The 21,790-nt window shown below is 35.2% G+C and overlaps 1 protein-coding gene across 5 annotated transcripts in view; it reads right to left on the reverse strand.

Annotated features, from left to right (window-relative positions):
* Window positions 1-1,832: 1,832 nt before the first annotated feature.
* LOC123563758 (uncharacterized) overlaps window positions 1,833-21,790 on the reverse strand; it is a 56,324-nt gene continuing 36,366 nt past the window's right edge. For 3 of the 5 annotated variants that reach the window (XM_045356765.2, XM_053535583.1, XM_053535577.1), the window contains 4 exons: window positions 20,317-20,596; window positions 17,840-17,970; window positions 16,709-16,814; window positions 1,833-16,276 (listed from right to left, as the gene is read on the reverse strand). In XM_045356765.2, the coding sequence (XP_045212700.2) occupies window positions 16,089-16,276; window positions 16,709-16,814; window positions 17,840-17,970; window positions 20,317-20,596 (705 nt within the window). In that variant the 3' untranslated portion in view covers window positions 1,833-16,088. The remainder of the gene's footprint in view (window positions 16,277-16,708; window positions 16,815-17,839; window positions 17,971-20,316; window positions 20,597-21,790) is intronic. The other 2 variants (XR_008369571.1, XR_008369572.1) reach the window with 2 other exon arrangements.

Consider the following 21,790-nt stretch of genomic DNA (forward strand, 5'->3'; position numbering starts at 1 on the left):
TCCATCCATCGTTGACAAAGATATGGACCGGACACGCCCATCAATGCAATATCCTTTAATGTCCAAGTGTGACCTTGACCTTTGAGCTACGGACCTGGGTCTTGCGCGCGACACGTCGTCTTACTGTGGTACATATTCATGCCAAGTTATTTGAAAATCCATCCATCAATGACAAAGATATGGACCGGACACGCCCATTAATGCACTATCCTTTAATGTCCAAGTGTGACCTTGACCTTTGAGCTACGGACCTGGGTCTTGCGCGCGACACGTCGTCTTACTGTGGTACACATTCATGCCAAGTTATTTGAAAATCCATCCATCGATGACAAAGATATGGACCGGACACGAAAATTGCGGACAGACTGACAGACCGACAGACTGACAGACGGTTCAAAAACTATATGCCTCCCTTCGGGGGCATCAAAATGTTTAAGTAACGAGAGCTGTCCGTAAGCCAGCCAGTGCTCGACTATTCGAATCGTTGTCACAGAAGCAGGAATATTAATCTAATGTTGAAATATCAATAGTTTCAACCAAAATTTTAACCAAAAGTTTCCTAAGTCCAAAAAGTGGCATAATTTGCCCAAAATACAAGTCAGAGTTATGAGACTTGTTGCAATCAACTAGTTTTATAACCCCGAAGACACATGTGAAGTTTCAATTTAATATCTGCATTTGTTTTGCAGACGCAAAACTTTAACCAGAATTTTCTAAGTCCAAAAGAGGCATAATTTGCCCAAAACACATGTCAGAGTTATTGGACTTGACCAAGTGAGGTTGGTAATTGATCTAGAAAAAGAAATAATAAATTTCAAATCTATATGCCTTTAAGTAATAGCTATATGTATTTGCATGCAAAACTTTAACCATGTCAGAATTATGGGACTTGATGCTATCACCTAGTTTCATAACCCCGAAGACACATGTGAAGTTTCAATTCAGTATCAATTTTGGAGATAGCAACTTGCATGTAAAACATCAATAAGAATTTTCTAAGTCCAGAAGGGGGCATAATTTGCCCAAAATACATGTTAGAGTTATGGGACTTGACCCAGTGAGGCTGGTAATTGACCTAGAAAAAGAAAAAATACTTTTCAAAGCTATATGCTTTTAAATGATAGCCATATGTACTTGCACGCAAAACTTTAACCAAGGTGTGATGCCAGGGTGAGTAGAATAACTAGACTGTTATTCAAATAGTTGAGCTAAAAATGTTGAAACTGAATGCAGGCCATTGAATGTCAGACAATCCACCTATAACAATGATCAGGTGAACTAACAAGAGCTGTCGGAGGACAGCAACGCTCGACTATTCAACAGCCTTGTCAATTGAATGAATACGAGTCAAAAAGGGGCATAATTTTGTAAAAATGGGAAAAAGGGTTATGGAACCTGCACAGTGCTTATTAGCTCATGACAGTGAACAAGTGTGTGAAGTTTGAATCCATTCCCATTAGTGGGTACTGAGATACCAGCTTACATACAATGGGTACTGAGATACCAGCTTACATACAAAAACTTAACCAAAAACTGTTAAGTCAGAAAGGGGGCATAATTTTGAAAAAATTCAAAGTAGAGTATGGGAACTGCTTACTGCATGTCAGATGATGGCAGTGCAACCTGTGCAATGCAATGTAAGTCAGTTTATCACAGTGAATAAGTGTGTGAAGTTTCAATCCTACCCACAAGTAGTTACTGAGATACCAGCTTACATACAAAAACTTAACCAAATCGGGACGCAGACGCCGACACACGGGCAAGTCCAATAGCTTTACTATTCTTTGAATAGTCCAGCTAAAAACTGTCCAGATAAAACAATAACACAGCGGTATGTTTATCAATTTAATAACATATAGAAAGTATACAGCATGACATGTTATATGATAACAGATGAGATTTATGAGTATTTGCATGATTAAAAAATTTAGTAACTAGGGTCAGAGGTGTAGACATTTCAGATCCTGTGATTTTTAATTGCTCTCATAGCTCACAATCAACCTATGGAACTAAACAGAATGTAGAAATTCAATATTGTTCTTTATTCAAATTTGGAACTAGATCTATGCAAAGTTTAAACAAGATTCACTGAAAGAGAAATATTGTTATTAGGTATTTTTTTGTGTCACTTTAGTTTGCCTTTTGATAAAAAAGAGGACCATGATGGTCCTGAATCGCTCACCTCTTCCCATATGACCCAGTTTTGAGTATGACATCGTTTTTTTCTATCATTTGACATAGTGACCTAGTTTTTGAGCTCATGTGACCCAGTTTTGAACTTGACCTAGATATCATCAAGATAAAAATTCTGACCAATTTTAATGAAGATCTCATGAAAAATATGGCCTCTAGAGAGGTCACAAGGTTTTTCTATTTTTATACCTACTGGCCTAGTTTTTGACCGCACGTGACCCAGTTTTGAAACTGACCTAGATATCATCAAGGTGAACATTCAGACCAATTTTCATGAAGATCCATTGAAAAATATGGCCTCTAGAGAGGTCAAAAGATTTTTCTAATTTTAGACATACTGACCTAGTTTTTGACCGCAGTTGACCAAGTTTCAAACTTGACCTAGATATCACCAAGATGAACATTCAGACTGACTTTCATACAGATCCCATGAAAAGTATGGCCTCTAGAGAGGTCACAAGGTTTTTTTTATTATTTGACCTACTGACCTAGTTTTTGAAGGCATGTGACCCAGTTTCAAACTTGATCTAGATATCATCAAGGTGAACATTCTGACCAATTTTCATGAAGATCCATTCAAGGGTATGGCCTCTAGAGAGGTCACAAGGTTTTTCTATTTTAAGACCTACTGACCTAGTTTTTGACCGCAGTTGACCCAGTTTCAAACTTGACCTATACATCATCAAGATGAACATTCAGACCAACTTTCATACAGATCCCATGAAAAATATGGCCTCTAGAGAGGTCAAAATGTTTTTTTCATTATTTGACCTTCTGACCTAATTTTTGAAGGCACGTGACCCACTTTCGAACTTGACCTAGATATCATCAAGATGAACATTCTGACCAATTTTTATGAAGATCCATTCACAAGTATCGCCTCTAGAGGTCACAAGGTTTTTTCTATTTTTGGACCTACTGACCTAGTTTTTGACCGCACATGACCCAGTTTTGAACCTGACCTAGATATCATTAAGATGTACATTCAGACCAACTTTCATACAGATCCCATGAAAAATATGGCCTTTAGAGAGGTCACAAGGTTTTTCTGTTATTTGACCTACTGACCTAGTTTTTGAAGGCACGTGACCCACTTTCGAAACTGACCTAGATATCATCAAGGTGAACATTCTGACCAATTTTCATGAAGATCTTGTGAAATATATTGGCTCTAGAGAGGTCACAAGGTTTTTCTATTTTTAGACCTACTGACCTAGCTTTTGATCGCACGTGACCCAATTTCGAACTTGATCTAGATATCATCAAGGTGAACATTCTGACCAATTTTCATAAAGACCCTATGAAAAATGTGACCTCTAGAGTGGTCACAAACTAAAGTTTACGCACGCACGGACGATGGACGCTGCGCAATCACAAAAGCTCACCTTGTCACAGGTGAGCTAAAACAAGAGCACCGCCTTGCGGGTGCTGACGCTCATCTGATTTTTTTTGTGTAATAGAAATATTGTCCTACCCATGATTTTCTAAGTCTAAAAAGGGCCATCATTCTTGCAAAAAGCAGGATAGAGTTATGTTTCTTGATGTTCAGTGTCCACTTATGATGGTGAAAAACTGTTGCAAGTTTTAAACCAATAGCTTTGATAGTTTATGAGAAAAGTTGACTTAAACATAATACTCAACCAAGAAAATGATTTTCTAAGTCCAAAAGGGGCAATAATTATTGCAAAAAGCCGGATGGAGTTATGTTGCTTGCTGTACAGGGTTAGCTTATGATGGTCAACAAGTGTTGCAAGTTTCAAAGCAATAGCTTTGATAGTTTAAGAGAAAAAGTTGACCTAAACATAAAACTTAACCAAGAAATCTGATATTTTCTAAGTCCAAAAGGGGCCATAAATCTTGCAAAAAGCAGGATGGAGTTATGTTTCTTGCTGTACAGGGTCAACTTATGATGGTGAACAAGTGTTGCAAGTTTTAAAGCAATAGCTTTGATAGTTTAGGATAAAAGCTGACCTAAACATAAAACTTAACCAAGAAAACTGATTTTCTAAGTCCAAAAGGGGCAATAAATCTTGCAAAAAGCAAGATGGAGTTATGTTTCTTGATGTACAGGGTCTGCTTATGATGGTGAACAAGAATTCCAAGTTTCAAAGCAATAGCTTTGATAGTTTAGGAGAAAAGTTGACCTAAACATAAAACTTAACCAAGAAATCTGATATTTTCTAAGTACAAAAGGGGCCATAAATCTTGCAAAAAGCAAGTTGGAGTTATGTTTCTTGATGTACAGGGTCTGCTTATGATGGTGAACAAGTATTCCAAGTTTCAAAGCAATAGCTTTGATAGTTTAGGAGAAAAGTTGACCTAAACATAAAACTTAACCAAGAAATCTGATATTTTCTAAGTACAAAAGGGGCCATAAATCTTGCAAAAAGCAAGATGGAGTTACGTTTCTTGCTATACAGGGTCAGCTTATGATGGTGAACAAGTATTCCAAGTTTCAAAGCAATAGCTTTGATAGTTTAGGAGAAAAGCTGACCTAAACATAAAACTTAACCAGGCAACGCCGACGCAGACGCCGACGCCGACGCCGACAACCGCTCAAGTGATGACAATAACTCATCATTTTTTTTCAAAAAATCAGATGAGCTAAAAACAACAACACAGATATTAGCATTGTACAGAAGTTGTCACTCCTGATGGTTTATTCTTCTGGAGATGATAATTCTTAATATTCACAAGTGTTTTAAATTCACTCTGTATTAGTGGAAATAAAAAGAAATGTACAAGCAGCTTATTCTGACCATTGGAATAGTACTGATATTGCTGAAAGGATGATGGAAATACTACTGTGATATTATTGCAATAACTGGTGGAATAAAGAGATGTTCCACCTGTATACTGATAATCAAATTTTACACTTGCTCAAGAAATACTTTTAAGAAACTACTGGAAATAAAGTCCTTCTTAACAATAGGTGAATCAATGAATCAATTTATGAAAATATTTTAAAAAAGACCTCACACAGTAGAATGCCTGGAAAAATTTACGAACCCATTTTATTTAAAAAATGCCATGCATTAACATGGGCTATTGAAGAGGAGAGAATTTCCAGTAATAGTAATTGTATTGATATATCACAACACCCCTAGTATACATGTACAACCCAATCCACAGGTATCCATGGCCTGTATTCATCAATGTGTAATATCTGAAATTTAGACATTTAGACATTGCAACTACAAATAATCAATTTTTGTTCTAGATTTTACATTGCACCAAACAGGTCTAAAATGTTTGGTTTCAAATCTCATTAGTTGCTCGTATACCATACTACAAGCATAAGGACTTCCAATTCTTTTCATACACAAGTTGTCCCAAAAACACAGGGGACCCAAATATTTTAACATGAGTAGAACTTCATTATAAACCAATCATGCTACTGGAATGTTTCTAAGACACATGTAGCTGTCGTACATTCATGCAAAACTTCACTGCAATTGAAGCTTACCTGACTGTGACAAAGTAAAAACAAAATTTAGCATTTAACTAAAAGTCTATGTCTAAATTCCACATTTAAAATGTTGATGAACACTGGCCCATGTACTCCTCTGAGCCTTATTGAGTAATGTCAACCTTTACCTCACATACATTCAATGTAGATATAGTTCTTATATAAAAATATACAATGTCATTATTCATTGTGTGGCAGCTAATTATGGTCAAATGTGTAGGTAAATACTGTAAACAAGTAAATGAAGTACTGTATGTAATATCAAGTCCCCTACTGGAAGGTGACTATAATTATCTCAACTGCAATATAACAGATTGATCTGATACCTGTAATTGACTCATATACACCTGTATACAATATTGTGCTATATATACAATACTGTTACAATGCTCAATGTTTGGATTAAAATTTGCATACATAAAAATCTACAGTCGTTAATTGTCTTTAATATCTATTAATACGAAAAAATATTTCAGTAACATTTCATTTTTAAATTGGTGTTTAAGTAAGAAAAACCAGAGGGCCAAGATGGCCCTAGGTCACTCACCTGAGAAACGAACCATAACAGTGTAAACATTTTTGACTTAGTGATTTCATGGAAACAAATATTTTGACCAATTTTCATTAAGATTGGACCAAAAATGTGGTCTATTAAGTGTAAACAATTATTTTTTTCAATTTGACTTAGTGACCTAGTTTTTTTTTAGCCAAGATGACCTACATCTGAACTTGACCTTGATTTGATCAAGGCAATCATTCTGACCGAATTTCATGAACCTCAACTGAAAAATACAGCCTCTATCACATACAAAATGTTTTTCTTTGATTTGTCCTAGCGACCTAGTTTTTGAAATCAGATGACCCATTTGACCTTAATTTCATCAAGGCTATCATTCTGACCGAATTCTTGAAGATCAATTGAAAAATACAGTCTCTACCGCATACATGAGGTTTTTCTTTGATTTGTCCTAGCAACCTAGTTTTTGACACCAGATGACCCATATTCAAACTTGACCTTAATTTCATCAAGGTAATCATTCTGATCTGACTAGAATTCATGAAGATCAATTGAAAAATACAGCCTCTATTGCATACACAAGGTTTTTCTTTGATTTGACCTAGTGACCTAGTTTTTGACCCCAGATGACCCATTTTCGAACTTGGCCTAGATATTATCAAGGTAATCATTCTGACAAAATTTCATGAAGATCAGTTGAAAAATACAGCCTCTATCGCATACACAAGCTAAATGTTGACAGACGATAGACAGACAGACGACGGACATCAGGTGAGCTAAAAATATAATGAAATACTTCATCATATTAAAGGAAAGTTACTCTGCAGAAAACACACCAACATTTTTAAATTAGGTCCATATAAGACAGGTGCTTGTTACAAGTGTTTAATATTTATACATGGTTATTTAAATATCCATACAAGGACAAAAAAGTTACAGATGGGGCATGAAAAGGGACCTAAAATATTTTACAATCAATGTTGACTTTTGACCTCCATGTCCTTCACCTTTGAGCTAGGGATCCCAATGTTGTGCATGACACATTGTTTCATTATAAAAAACATCTGTGCCAAGTAAATTAAAATCTCTTAATGCAATACAGTGGTATGGACCAGACAGGAAAAAAACAACACTAATATTTGACCTCCAAGTGTGACCTTGACCTTTGTCTGAGGAAACCAATTGTGCCTACAACATGCCATCTCATTATGGGGAACATTTGTACCTAAGTTATGTGTGTATGTGTGTTCAGGTTTAGCTTCTTTTTTCAGTTTTCAATATATACGACAGTGTTTACTTGTAACAGGGAGCATAATGCCCAACACAATGCTGCCTCTTTGGAATATCATGCTGTAGACATGTGACATGATACCCAGCCGCATTATACTGACACCAGGCTGACCGTTTGTATTTGTAGTACTATCCTCTTAATGCCGAGGGTCTAGTGATGAAGCTACTAGTACCATTTTTCGCGTCTACGAAACCAAACAAACTTTCACACTCAAAGCATCCTAAGCTACCGAGGCATTAGAAGTAATATTATAATTCCTTCACAGATGACAGAGTTAGGGACCAGATAGTTAAAAAGAAAACCCTATTGACATTTGCTTCAGAGTGTGACTTTTGATCTTCGAGCTAGAGGACTACTCTGGATTTGCCCAAGACATGTGATCTGGTTAAGGAGAATATTGTGCCAAGTAATATTAAAATCCCTTTATGGGTGATAGAGTAATGGACTGGACAGGTAAAAAACCTTACTCATATTTGAATCTGACATATGACCTTGACCTTTAAGCTTTGCCATGAGACATCGTCTTGTACCAAGTACATTTTGTAATATCAAAATGCCTTGATGGACGAGTTAAATACCGGACACTAAAATGTGGATGGACAGACAAATGGAAAAGCACAATCCTAGTCCCTGAAACTGGTTTTCAACCAGTAGAGAAATGGTTAAGTGATTACATATACTGAACAATAAAGTTTTAATTAACAATATAAATTTTAAACAATGCATTACGACATTATTTTTTCTTAATTATCAACCTTATCATTATCTTGTTATAACAAGAGGGCCATGATGGCACTATATCGCTCATCTGAGTTTAACTGCTTGCTTGAACAAATTTCTTTGCTAAAGCTTCAAAAAAAAAAAAAAAAAAAAAAAAAAACTAGGTGAAAAGGTCATGGTAAAGATTCTTTAAGATAAGTACTAAAATCTGTTAAATTTTTTTACAGGTGGTCCAAATCTCTTTCCTGTAGCTTCAAAAACAAGAAAGTAGGTCAGTAGGTCAGGGTTAATAATATTTAAGATGAGTATTGAAATCCGTATCAAAAGTTTTACATGTGGTCCAAATTTCTATGCTCTGTCTTTAAAAACAAGAAAGTAGGTCAGTAGGTCAGGATAAAGACTATTTAAGATGAGTATTGAGATCTGTATCAAACATTATACATGTGGTCCAAATCATTTTGCTGTGGCTTCAAAAACAAGAAAGTAGCTCAGTAGGTCACAATAAGAACATTAAAGATGAGTATTTAAATCTTTATCATAAGTCATTGATGTGGTCCAAATTTCTATGCCATTAAGATCGGTGTGCAAAACTGTATGTCATCCAAATTTCAAGGCTGTATCTTAAAAAACAAAAACGTAGGTCATTAGGTCAAGGTCACAGCCAAGTGACCCCTAGTTACTTGGGGTCATCAGGTAATTATAATTAAACAGACTAGGAAATATGATCAGATAATTTTTTAATTATATTTTCCTATATAATTCATAAAGTGACCCCCGGGGTGGGGCCTCTTTTCATCCCAAGGGCATAATTTGAACAATTTTGTTAGAGAACCACTAAGCAATGCTACATACCAAATATCAAAGGCTTAAGCCTTGAACTTTCAGACAAGAAGATTTTTAAAAATTTTCCTATGTAAGTCTATGTAAAACTTGATACCCCGGAGCAGGGCCTTTTTCACCCCAGGGGCATAATATGAACAATTATGGTAGATGACCACTAGGCAATGCAACATACCAAATATCAAAAGCCTTAACCTTGCACTTTCAGGCAAGAAGATTTTTAAAGTTTTTTTCTATATATGTCTATGTAAAACTTGGGACCCCCTGGGTGGGGCCTCTTTTCACCTCAGGAGCATAATTTTAAATAATGTTGGTAAAGGACCACTTGGCAATGCTACATACCAAATATCAAAAGTATAAGCCTTGCAGTTTCAGACAAAAAGATTTTTAAAGTTTTTCCTATACAAGTCTATGTAAAACTTAGTACCCCCGGGGCAGGGCCTCTTTTCACCCTAGGGACATAATCTGAACAATCTTAGTAGAGGACCATAAGACAATGCTACATAACAAATATCAAAGGCCTAGGTCTTGTGGTTTCAGACAAGAAGTTTTTAAAGTTTTTTCCTATATAAGTCTATATAAACCATGTGACCCCCGGGGCGGGGCCATATTTCACCCTAGGGGAATAATTTGAACAATCTTGGAAGAGAACTACTATACCATGCTACATACCAAATATCAAAGCCCTAGGCCCTGTGGTTTTGGACAAGAAGAGTTTTTAAGTTTTCCTTTTGGTTGCCGTGGCAACCAGAATTCTGCTTGGAATTTAATTCTTTGAACAATTTTGAAAGGGGACCACCCAAGGATCATTCTTGTGTAGTTTGGTGTAATTCTGCCCAGTGGTTTTCAAGAAGAAGATTTTTTTAGGAATTGTTGACGGACACACAAAGGACAACGCACGACATACTACGCACGACGGACATTGAGCGGTCACAAAAGCTCACCATGAGCCTTTGGCTCAGGTGAGCTAAAATTAACTATCAGATACAAGTATATAAATTTTGTAAATGTTTTTAACCCGTGCAAAGTAAATTCAGATCTTCCACAACTAACTTTTTTTACAGAAAACTATAATATCTTATTACACAACTGTTTTCTCCGCTGTCTTTATTTTTGCACTAATCTGCCCCGAGGCTGCCCCCCTCTCATGTTCTCATTTGGGATACTTCTGCTGGTTTTCACTAATCTGCCCCGAGGCTGCCCCCATCTCATGTTCTCATTTGGGATACTTCTGCTGGTTTTCACTAATCTGCCCCGAGGCTGCCCCCCTCTCATGTTCTCATTTGGGATACTTCTGCTGGTTTTCACTAATCTGCCCCGAGGCTGCCCCCCTCTCATGTTCTCATTTGGGATACTTCTGCTGGTTTTCACTAATCTGCCCCGAGGCTGCCCCCCTCTCATGTTCTCATTTGGGATACTTCTGCTGGTTTTCCTATTCTAAAGTCTGCACAGCTAAGAAGAACATTAACAAGTCCTCTGACTTGGAAAATGAAACTGGCTTCAATACATGCTTTGAATAACAGGTGTTAACCCTTACTATGCTAAATTTCTATAATGAACTTGTTCACGTTTCAATTTGGACAATACTATTAAGTGTTTAAAGGGGTGTTTACCAAAAAGATACTGGCTGAATAGCGAACAGTGCAGATCATGATCAGACTGCACAGATGTGCAGGCTGGTCATAATCTATACTGGTCACAAAGGCAGAACCAATCGTGTCCAGCATGGTAAGGGTTAAAATGACAGTTTTACCAGATTTACAAAACTATCACAGTCAGGAGAATCAACCTATAACACATGTAGATTTAGACTTTATTTACCTCACTTTTCATGCTTGTCTGGCAAATATATTACGCATTGTTAAATTCAAATTAAGATTTCCTTTTCGTAAGATGGAGATAAATCATATTTATAATTGTTTCAAAAACTAGCAAAGTTATACATATATTACATTATCTATATAACAATTAAAACATAATTATGGATAAGGCAGCAGCATGATTAAAAATTTAAACAAGAGGACCATGATGGTCCTGAATCGCTCACCTATCCCCACATGACCCAGTGTTGAACTGAGTATGACGTCGTTATTTCTATTATTTGACAAAGTGACCCAATTTTTGAGCACATGTGACCTAGATATCATCAAGATAAAAAATTCTGACCAATTTTCATGAAGATCCATTGAAAAATATTACCTCTAGAGAGGTCACAAGGTTTTTCTATTATTTGACCTTATGACCTAGTTTTTGAAGGCACATGACCCACTTTTGAAACTGACCTAGATATCATCAAGGTGAACATTCTCACCAACTTTCATGAAGATCTCATGAAAAATATGGCCTCTAGAGAGGTCACAAGGTTTTTCTATTTTTCGACCTAATGACCTAGTTTTTGACCGCACGTGACCCAGTTTCGAACCTGACCTAGATATCATCAAGGTGAACATTCTGACCAATTTTCATGAAGATACATTGAGAAATATGGCCTCTAGAGAGGTCACAAGGTTTTTCTGTTTGTAGACCTACTGACCTAGTTTTTGACCCCATGTGACCCAGTTTCAAACTTGACCTAGATATCATCAAGGTGAACATTCTGACCAATTTTCATGAAGATCTCATGAAAAATATGGCCTCTAGAGAGGTCACAAGGTTTTTCTATTTTTAGACCTACTGACTTAGTTTTTGACCGCATGTAACCCAGTTTCGAACTTGACCTAGATATCATCAAGATGAACATTCTGACCAACTTTCATAAAGATCCCATGAAAAATGTGACCTCTAAAGTGGTCACAAGCAAAAGTTTACGCACGGACGGACATACAACGGATGCCACGCGATCACAAAAGCTCACCTTGTCACTTTGTGACAGGTGAGCTAAAAAACCAAAACAACAACAGATCCTTATATCCACATAAAATCATACACTGGCCACAATTCAGGCTTTCTGACCACGGTACAGGTTGAAATATTGAATATCAGCATTTATATACAACTGAGAACTAGCAAAATCAACATTCAAAGTTAGAAAAAGAAGTGAAAACTAGAGTTAAACATTTACATTACCAGTAATGTAGAATTTGACTCAAAACTTCAGAACATACTTAGAAAATTTGTCAAATACATAAGATAAGGTTGTGTGTCTGATTTGAACAAGAAGGTCAAAGTGGCCCTCAGTCGCTCACCTGAAACTGACAATTTGACCTTGAATATATGTAAGACACACTGAATTATGAATTAACAACCGTGTTTAGTATAAATAGTTTTTCTATTTGCAGCCCCTTAAATCATTCAAGCAGAACCATTTGAGAAGCTACAAACCAAGTTTGGTAATGATCCATCAAGCAGTCCAAGAGGAGATTGTTTGAAGTTTTTTTTTTCTATTTTTACTTCTGGTTGTCCCAAATATCAGTTAAACAGAACCACTTGAACCAAACTGAAAGAGGACCTTACAAGCATGTTACAGACCAAGTTTGGTAAAAATTCTTCAAGCAGTTCATGAAAAGAAGTTTAGTTTTTTTTTAATTTTTAGTTCTAGTTGCCCCTAAAATCATTCAAGTGGAACTATTGTACAAATTCAGAGGACCTAACAAGAATGCTACAGACCAAGACTGGTGATGATTCATCAAGCTGTTCATAAGAAAAAGTTGTTTAAAAGTTTTCCTATTTTTATAGCTCTGGCTGCCCCTAAAATAGGTCAAGCAGAACAATTTGAACAGTATTGCGAGATGACCTCACAAGGAAACTACAGACCAAGTTTGGTGATGATCCATCAAGCAGTTGCTCTTAAGAGGTTATTAGGTTTTTCTATTTCTAGCTCTTGTGGCCCCTAAAATCAGTCAAGCAGAACCATTTGAACAAGAGAGGACCTTACAAGGATTCTACACACAAAGTTTTGTGATGAGAAGCTGTACAAGGCTAAAACTTAACCCCAGACAACAGGAGACTGACACAAGCTTATCACAATAGCCCACCTTTGGGTCAAATGAGCTAACAATATCAACCTCACACAGGTTTTCATAATGGAAAATTATACTTTAAATAACATTTTTGTGAACAGACATTTTTCTACGATGTAGATTTTCATGAAACTTCTCACAGGCATTTTTGAAATATATGCTAAAATAAATCCACACATTTCAAACTGACTGTAAGGCATAATTTAGAATTATTTAACATGTCAAACATTTTAACCCTTACCTTGCTAAAATTCTATAATGAACTTGTCCATCTTTCAATTTGGACAGTACCATTAACTGTTAAAAGGGGTGCTTACCAAAAAGATACTGACTGAATGGCAAACAGTCAAGATCATGATCTCCACTGGTCGCAAAGGCAGAATCAGTCATTTTTAGCATGATAAGGGTTAATATTATATTTCATCTTTAGAAAGGTAGTAATGTTGCTGTATAATAAATCTAAAATTTAGCAGATAAATGACAATGCATATTTATTTCCAATTTAACAAACATGCAGAACTACCTTAATAAATGTAGAATGCTACTTTTGCGGATCATTTCAATCCAAAATATGTTAAATGTTTTATTCTTTTCAAAACATCATTTTTTTAACTTCACACTGCCTATACTTCACACTGCCTATACCTCACACTGCTTATACTTCACACTGCCTATACCTCACACTGCCTATACTTCACACTGCCTATACCTCACACTGCCTATACCTCACACTGCCTATACTTCACACTGCCTATACCTCACACTGCCTATACTTCACACTGCCTATACCTCACACTGCCTATACTTCACACTGACAATGCAAAACATACTGTAACAAAGGCTGCTTTTCCAAATAAAATTAACAAATTTTGGGAGGACACTTTAACCTTGTAGAGAGTAAGTCCCTTTAAGCCATTTTGATTAAATTACAAGTTTATATACAGTCAACCTTGATTTCACTATGCGGTTACGAATATAATTGGTAAAGTCAATTGTGGTATAATTGATACACAGACACTAATTAAACAAGAATGGTGTTCTAAATACTGGTCATTATCTCCTGAAGAAAACAATACTAACAAAGTATTCACATACAAACTTTTGGGAAAAAGTAACAGTGATCTGAAAAGAAAATTCGATTTTTTACTTCAGTGATAATGCAAAATATATTTTGCTTAACAGCCACAATGCAAAAGAAATTTGTTGATTTCACAGCTACTTTATCTCATTTTGCTTGAATCACAAATTTATATACGACTACTCTTGTGGTAAAATTGTGTCACAACGTAACTGATGTACTGAATTAAAATTGAACTATTACAACATTTATATAAATTTGTCATGATTTCCTGAATAAAATAAAATGAAGATTATTAACACAATAAATTCCTGAATAAAAAGTGATAGCCAAAATATATTGTGATATTATACCGAGATATTTAAATGAGACTTAGAACAGAAAAAAGACAACCCTGGCTTATGAACATGTTTGATTTAGACACTGGAAGGTCTTCTCTAAAATGACATCAAATGTTCAAGCATGAATTTACTCAGCAAGATCCAATGGTGTTTCATCTTCTCTATAATAACTCAGTTACCATAGCAACATCTTTAATTTCATCAAGTGTGTAGAAATATCACATCAGTCTGTATAATCGGCTGTCAATGATTAATAATTTTAATTGCTACATTAGTACAATTTTTTCTATGAATGACTAATTGGTTGTGAAATAAGTTTGGTATGCAACAACGAAAATAGGTTTAATCTGGCTGAAATGATTGGGAAAAAAACCCCAACAACATTATGGAGAAAGAAAATATCTTGCACTTGTGATCTCCAGAACATTTTCACTAGCCGCAAATATTGCATCTGGTTTTCTATTTTGATTTTACATTTAATAAATACTTTCTATATATATCCACTGTCACAAACCAAAATATGGTATAACGAAATTTATAAATACACTGGGACCCTGTTATAAAGCTGTCGTCTGGGTCCAAGGTTCCAGACCCGCGGATCTAGCGGGGTTAAATTTATAACGCGGGTTGGCCGTATAATAGAGATATTAAATTTTAAATTTAGAAATCTTCATTGTCTTCTACTGTACTAAAATAAATTTATGCTTCAACATTTACTTAAAACAATGACTTAACAGCAAAAATAGCTCAAATTAGATTCTTCATTTTCTTTCAAATGTTCAAAGGTATTTACTTATGCTAATTTCTTGATCTCTCTCTCACTATTTACATCTCAAAATTCTGTAATGGTATATATCGAACACCTAATTTTTGTTGCCTATAGCTTGGCTTTACAAGAGGGACAGCAACATGTGGGACAATTTACAGGTGATTCTAAATACATTATCTTGATATACAGAACCGCTGTCAAATTTAAAAAAAATTCTAACAATTTCTTTGTAATCGAATAGGCTTCTCACAATACATGTACTTCAATATTTCATAATGACAAAATGAAAGAAAATGTGCTGAAAATAGGCTAAATTTCAAAGAAATATAAAAAATATAGAATTACTATCTGTTATAAATAACATAATCACAGAAAGACATAATAAAACATTCCTTGAAAAAAACTTGCATAATGTATGTCAGAGGCCAAAAACGTTTGACCATAAAAATAGTTTACAAATTTTGTGTACGAGCATACAGTGATTTGTTTTATCTAGAAAACTAGCCAAACATATTTTGATAAAAGCAACAATAAGACTAGATGTGGGAAGATGTGTGATAGCTTCTAGGTGGAAAGACAAAGTGATAGGTTCAACATCACAAAATGAAATCTACGCAAAAATCTACAACAATAGACATAAATCCTTACCCTAAAATAATAACTTATATCCCTACAACCTTACAACTTATCTGTAAATGAATTCACACATACTAATCTAAGAAATGGAAGAGATATTCAAAGTTGTCCAGCAACCAGTACAAAAATTTTGTAGTTTTCACAAAAATACAAGGCCGTCATTGGCCGGCTGAAGAGCTAGGGGACATAATTTATATCAGTAATAGACAAGAAGCACACTTGAGTTGTCTCCCTGGATGATGAGATATATACTGTACTAATATCCTGGAGTAGTTCTACCCGACATCAACATGATTGACAATCCTCTCGACAACAGACACGACACTGATGATGCTTGAAAACACTCCAAACGCAATAATGAGAATGTCCTTGACTTTGATGAACACGCCGATTTCATGCCAGCACAGACGTAAATGGAACAAACACGGCAAGATAAAGGCTAACACAGAACTTCCAACAGCACCTGTGAAAATACAGAATATTAACATTTTGCACACTGTGTATACCAAGCACCAAGCATAGGAAATGACTCACAGACAATATGAAACAATGTTTTGTTTTCTATTTCTATAGTATCATTCACTTACAGCCTTTACTTTAATGGGGCCAAAGAGAATTTATTCACCTTGGAAAAGTAATGCTGACCGCTTTTCCTTGTCAAAAAATATTCTAATATCCGCCAAGCTTTAAAGGTAACCTTTGTTAAATTTTCAAATATAACAACTTGTACATTGTTAGCGAAAACAGATATCCAATCCAAACATTTTGTACATGTCTTTGTTATATGCTAGACTGAGGGACTGCTGACAGACAAGGTTAAAAAACTGAAATTAATTTGTTCTCTAGTACACCTGATTTTAAGAAATATATTTCATTTTTAAATAAGACTTCTTACCTACAAAAGCACCAACATAAGCAAAATTATCTTTCAGTATAACAGCCAGTCCAGCTGCCACGACAACAATAGATATGCGTAGCATATTCCTCTTCCATGCTGGTACCTGAAGTACACAGAACATATGTCAATTTCAAGCTTTAAAGATTAATGTGGACTTCCCACTCCATAAAAATGATAATGCATGGGCGTGTATATACAATATGCCAATCAGTTAAGTCACTGGAACTGTATCTATACATATCAAAATCATGTAACTTCACACACGTATTCTTTGAATGTAACTTCACACATGTATTCTTTGAATGTAAGTTCACACATGTATTCTTTGAATGTAACTTCACACATGTGTTCTTTAAATGTAACTTCACACATGTATTCTTTAAATGTAACTTCACACATGATTGTATTCTTTGAATGTAACTTAACACATGTATTCTTTAAATGTAACTTCACACATGTATTCTTTGAATGTAACTTCACACATATATTTTTTATACCTTGAATAGTCAAGGTAATAATGGTTTATTTCTGAGATTGTGAAAGAAATATTTTTTCCATCTCAAGATTAAGCTCCCTGAGTTATGTGTTAATTAAGGAACAACACATCAAAAACGGTGATTTATCATCGGATAAAATTACTAATTGGAGTTCAGATGCAAAAAATATATATCTAAAGTGATAAAATAATGTACATCTGAACAACTATGATTTTATTCAAGATCAACAGTTTGAGATATTCCATTTCTATTCTAACACAATATATGGGTTATTATGTTACATCTTTGATGATATCTACCAAATATCTGCCTGTTTTGTGTGCTTTTCTTTTCAAACACACAGCTATGATTCTTGACATAATGACGGAATAAAAAACACACAATTTAAGTTTTGTTTAAAAGTGAAATAAATCAGATCCTGTTTGACAGCATATAGTACGAGAGTTAAGGAAGGTTTTTTTTTCTCCTGCTAATTAAATTATGTATGCTGTAAACAGAATATCAAGTTCATGTAATTGCAGTAATCAATGGAATTTGTAAAAATACTGATTCACCTCTAAATTAAATATGTACTTAGATCATAGAACATTGAATAATGTATTTTCTTGATATCTATAATTATAATACATACACTGTCAGGTACATGTGCAACAAGGTCTTTGTGATCCAGTAAAGGTTTCTTATCTTGCGGCATCAATGCTTCATCCTCCCCTTCTTCCTCTGCTCTTGGAAGCTTCTGCTTGCTTGGACCACATATTCTACCTGTATATAAATTTGATTTCAACTCTTTTGGACATATACATTCAAATTACTTGTTTCCTATACATATTACATTCTGTGGTTTTGGCCCTAACCCATACTTTGTGAAGAAAGCAAACACACTGCCTTCTGTTACATAGGCTGGAACTTTATCATTATCTTTCGCATATTTTCCTTTTTTACTTCAAAAACAGTATCTGTAAAGTACAGAAACATGTTTCAACTAGATGTGAGCCACATCATGGGAAAACCAACATAGTGGCTTTGCGACCAGCATGGATCCAGACCAGCCTGCGCATCCACGCAGTCTGGTCAGGATCCATGCTGTTCGCTAATGGTTTCTCTAATTGCAATAGGCTTTGAAAGCGAACAGCATGGATCCTGACCAGACTGCGCGGATGCGCAGGCTGGTCCGGATCCATGCTGGTCGCAAACCCACTATATTGGTTTTCTCATGGCATGGCTCATGTGTGTTCATAGGACACAGGTTCCCCCCACCACTGACTGTCACTGTACAAAGAACAAGAGGTGCACAACTTTACATGCTATATAACAATCCGCTAATGTTTTATGCCTCTAAGTCAAATACTTTTTGAGATACGTGTGACACAAACATTCATGCCATTTATGCATACAGTTTTCCCTCTCTACAACAACACCCTTTGGGAAATGGAAAATTTGGTTGTTGTTCGGAGAGATAAAGAACAATTAGCAAATTTTGGAGTCAGTAGCAAGTGTTGTTGCAAGGAGGGAATTGTTGTTCAGAGGGCCACTGCAGAGAGGGAGCACTGTATTTTTGATTTAATCAAGGCCATAACTCTGCTCTGACGAAGAGAAATCTCAAACAAAACCCAAGGTGCACAACTTCACATGCTGAATAATATTCCTATCACGTTTCACAAAACACATTTTAAGACACAAATGGCACAATTTTTTTTAGTAATTTTATGCAGATATTTTACTCGTTCAAGAGCCATAACTCTGGTCTGGTCGAACGAAATCTCTAACCCTAACCCTAGGTGCACAACTTCACAAGTTGAAAGATATTCTTATATTATGTTTCATAATCCTAGGTCCCAGGTTATTTTTTTTAGGCCATTATGAAGACTATTTATGACTAACTCAAGGGCCTTAACTCTGGTCTGGCTAGGTGAGATCTCAATCACAACACCACGTGTACAACTTCACATGCTGAATAACAATTCTGTGATGTCAGATGACTCTTTGTTCTTGAAATATATGTATCTTACCTTCACTGAACTGGTAATTTGCCACGATCTCTCTAACCGGATATATCTGTATCTTACCTTCACTGAAATGGTAATTTGCCATGATATCTATAACTGGATATATCTGTATCTTACCTTCACTGAACAGGTATTTCTCTATGATCTCTCTAACTGGATATATCTGTATCTTACCTTTACTGAACAGGTATTTCTCTATGATCTCTCTAACTGAATATATATCTGTATCTTACCTTCACTGAACAGGTATTTTTCTATGATCTCTCTAACTGGATATATCTGTATCTTACCTTCACTGAACAGGTATTTCTCTATGATCTCTCTAACTGAATATATATCTGTATCTTACCTTCACTGAACAGGTATTTCTCTATGATCTCTCTAACTGAATATATATCTGTATCTTACCTTCACTGAACAGTTATTTCTCTATGATCTCTCTAACTGTACATATCTGTATCTTACCTTCACTGAACAGGTATTTCTCTACGATCTCTCTAACTGAATATATATCTGTATTTTACCTTCACTGAACAGGTATTTCTCTATGATCTCTCTAACTGGATATATCTGTATCTTACCTTCACCGAACAGGTATTTCTCTACGATCTCTCTAACTGAATATATATCTGTATCTTACCTTCACTGAACAGGTATTTTTCTATGATCTCTATAACTGGATATATCTGTATCTTACCTTCACTGAACAGGTATTTCTCTATGATCTCTCTAACTGAATATATATCTGTATCTTACCTTCACTGAACAGGTATTTCTCTACGATCTCTCTAACTGAATATATATCTGTATCTTACCTTCACTGAACAGGTATTTCTCTATGATCTCTCTAACTGAATATATATCTGTATCTTACCTTCACTGAACAGGTATTTCTCTATGATCTCTCTAACTGGATATATCTGTATCTTACCTTCACCGAACAGGTATTTCTCTACGATCTCTTTAACTGGATATATCTGTATCTTACTTTCACCAAACAGGTATTTCTCTATGATCTCTCTAACTGTATATATCTGTATCTTACATTTACTGAACAGGTAATTCTCCATAATCTCTATAACCAGATATATCTGTATCTTACCTTCACTGAACAGGTATTTCTCTATGATCTCTATAACTGGATATATCTGTAGCGGGAACGTAAGGAGAATTCCGAGACAAATACCAATATTGACTGCCATGGAAACAGGATTTCCAGGGGGAATGTTTGTATTCAACATCTGATGAACATCTTTACCATACTTGAGGTAGCCCAGTATACCAAAACACCCTAGCACCGCAGTAAGGAAGAGGATTGCACCATGGAGGAATGCAGAGAATAAATGTCTGTTACCAACCATGCTTGACTCCACTGGTATCACCTGTTTCATATCAATTAAGAAGCAAACTTATTTTTAAAAGAGTTCATAGCCTGAAAAAATACATTTCAATGATACTGTGTCAAAAATAAAGTCACTCACATAAAATATCAGCATTAAATACACTGGCCTCAAGATCGTACAACAACAACAAAAAAAACAAAGAATATTTTTTTTAGGTACCTGGAAATTAATGCTATATTTTTTAAGAAAGCTTTGAAACTTAAATACTGGCATATGATTATATGTTATGGAAACACATGAGAATTAGTTCTTTTTACTAACATTTTGCAATGAAAATTTAAAAGCTTTTGTAACGCATTACTTGAGGTAAACTGCATAAATTATAAATATCTATATTGAACACGTTAGATATGTAATCCTTCATGGCAGTATTGGTAAAGACAGCAGAAAAGTTTTTATTGCTGCAGCAGCCCGGGTTCAATTCCCAACGCGGGCATCTTTTTTCTTTCTTGATTTGGCATTTTTAAGATAACAAAAATCTCATATTCTAATGTTCATAATATGAATATATGACCAAACTTTCATTTTAAAGAAAGATCACTTTTAGCCAAAATCTGGAGGTCAGTGCCTTTAAAAGCAAAATTATCCATTACAATTTGTAAATCACTGTTCAGTTTTCTTAAAAAGCTTCATGTGCTATTTTCCTGAATGGTTTAACTGCTCAAGTCAAATCAACAGCAAGAGACTAGTGCATGTAGTGGCTTTCCAAAAATCAGAGACAGACAACATCTAGGAACAACCCCAAATTTTAAACAAAATCTGTCACGGAAGAAAAAGAGTCAACTACTTCATGCTTCATAGATATGCTGCTGAGAAAAATAGAGCTATCTGGAACATAGCATTATCTTCACCAAAATGCCTTTATTATGTAATCATGATAATTAAATATATTTCATATTCATAGGGAAAAATGACATGTTTCTTGACTAACAAGAGGACAATGATGGTCCTGAATCACTCACCTCTTCCCACATGACCCAGTTTTGAGTATGACGTCGTTTTTTCTATTATCTGACATAGTGACCTAGTTTTTGAGCTCATGTGACCCAGTTTTGAACTTGACCTAAATATTATCAAGATAAAATTCTGACCAATTTTCAAGAAGATCCATTGAAAAATATGGTCTCTAGAGAGGTCACAAGGTTTTTCTATTATTTGACCTATTGACCTAGT

This window comes from Mercenaria mercenaria, chromosome 2 (genome assembly GCF_021730395.1).
Source record: "Mercenaria mercenaria strain notata chromosome 2, MADL_Memer_1, whole genome shotgun sequence".
Taxonomy (NCBI): domain Eukaryota; kingdom Metazoa; phylum Mollusca; class Bivalvia; order Venerida; family Veneridae; genus Mercenaria; species Mercenaria mercenaria.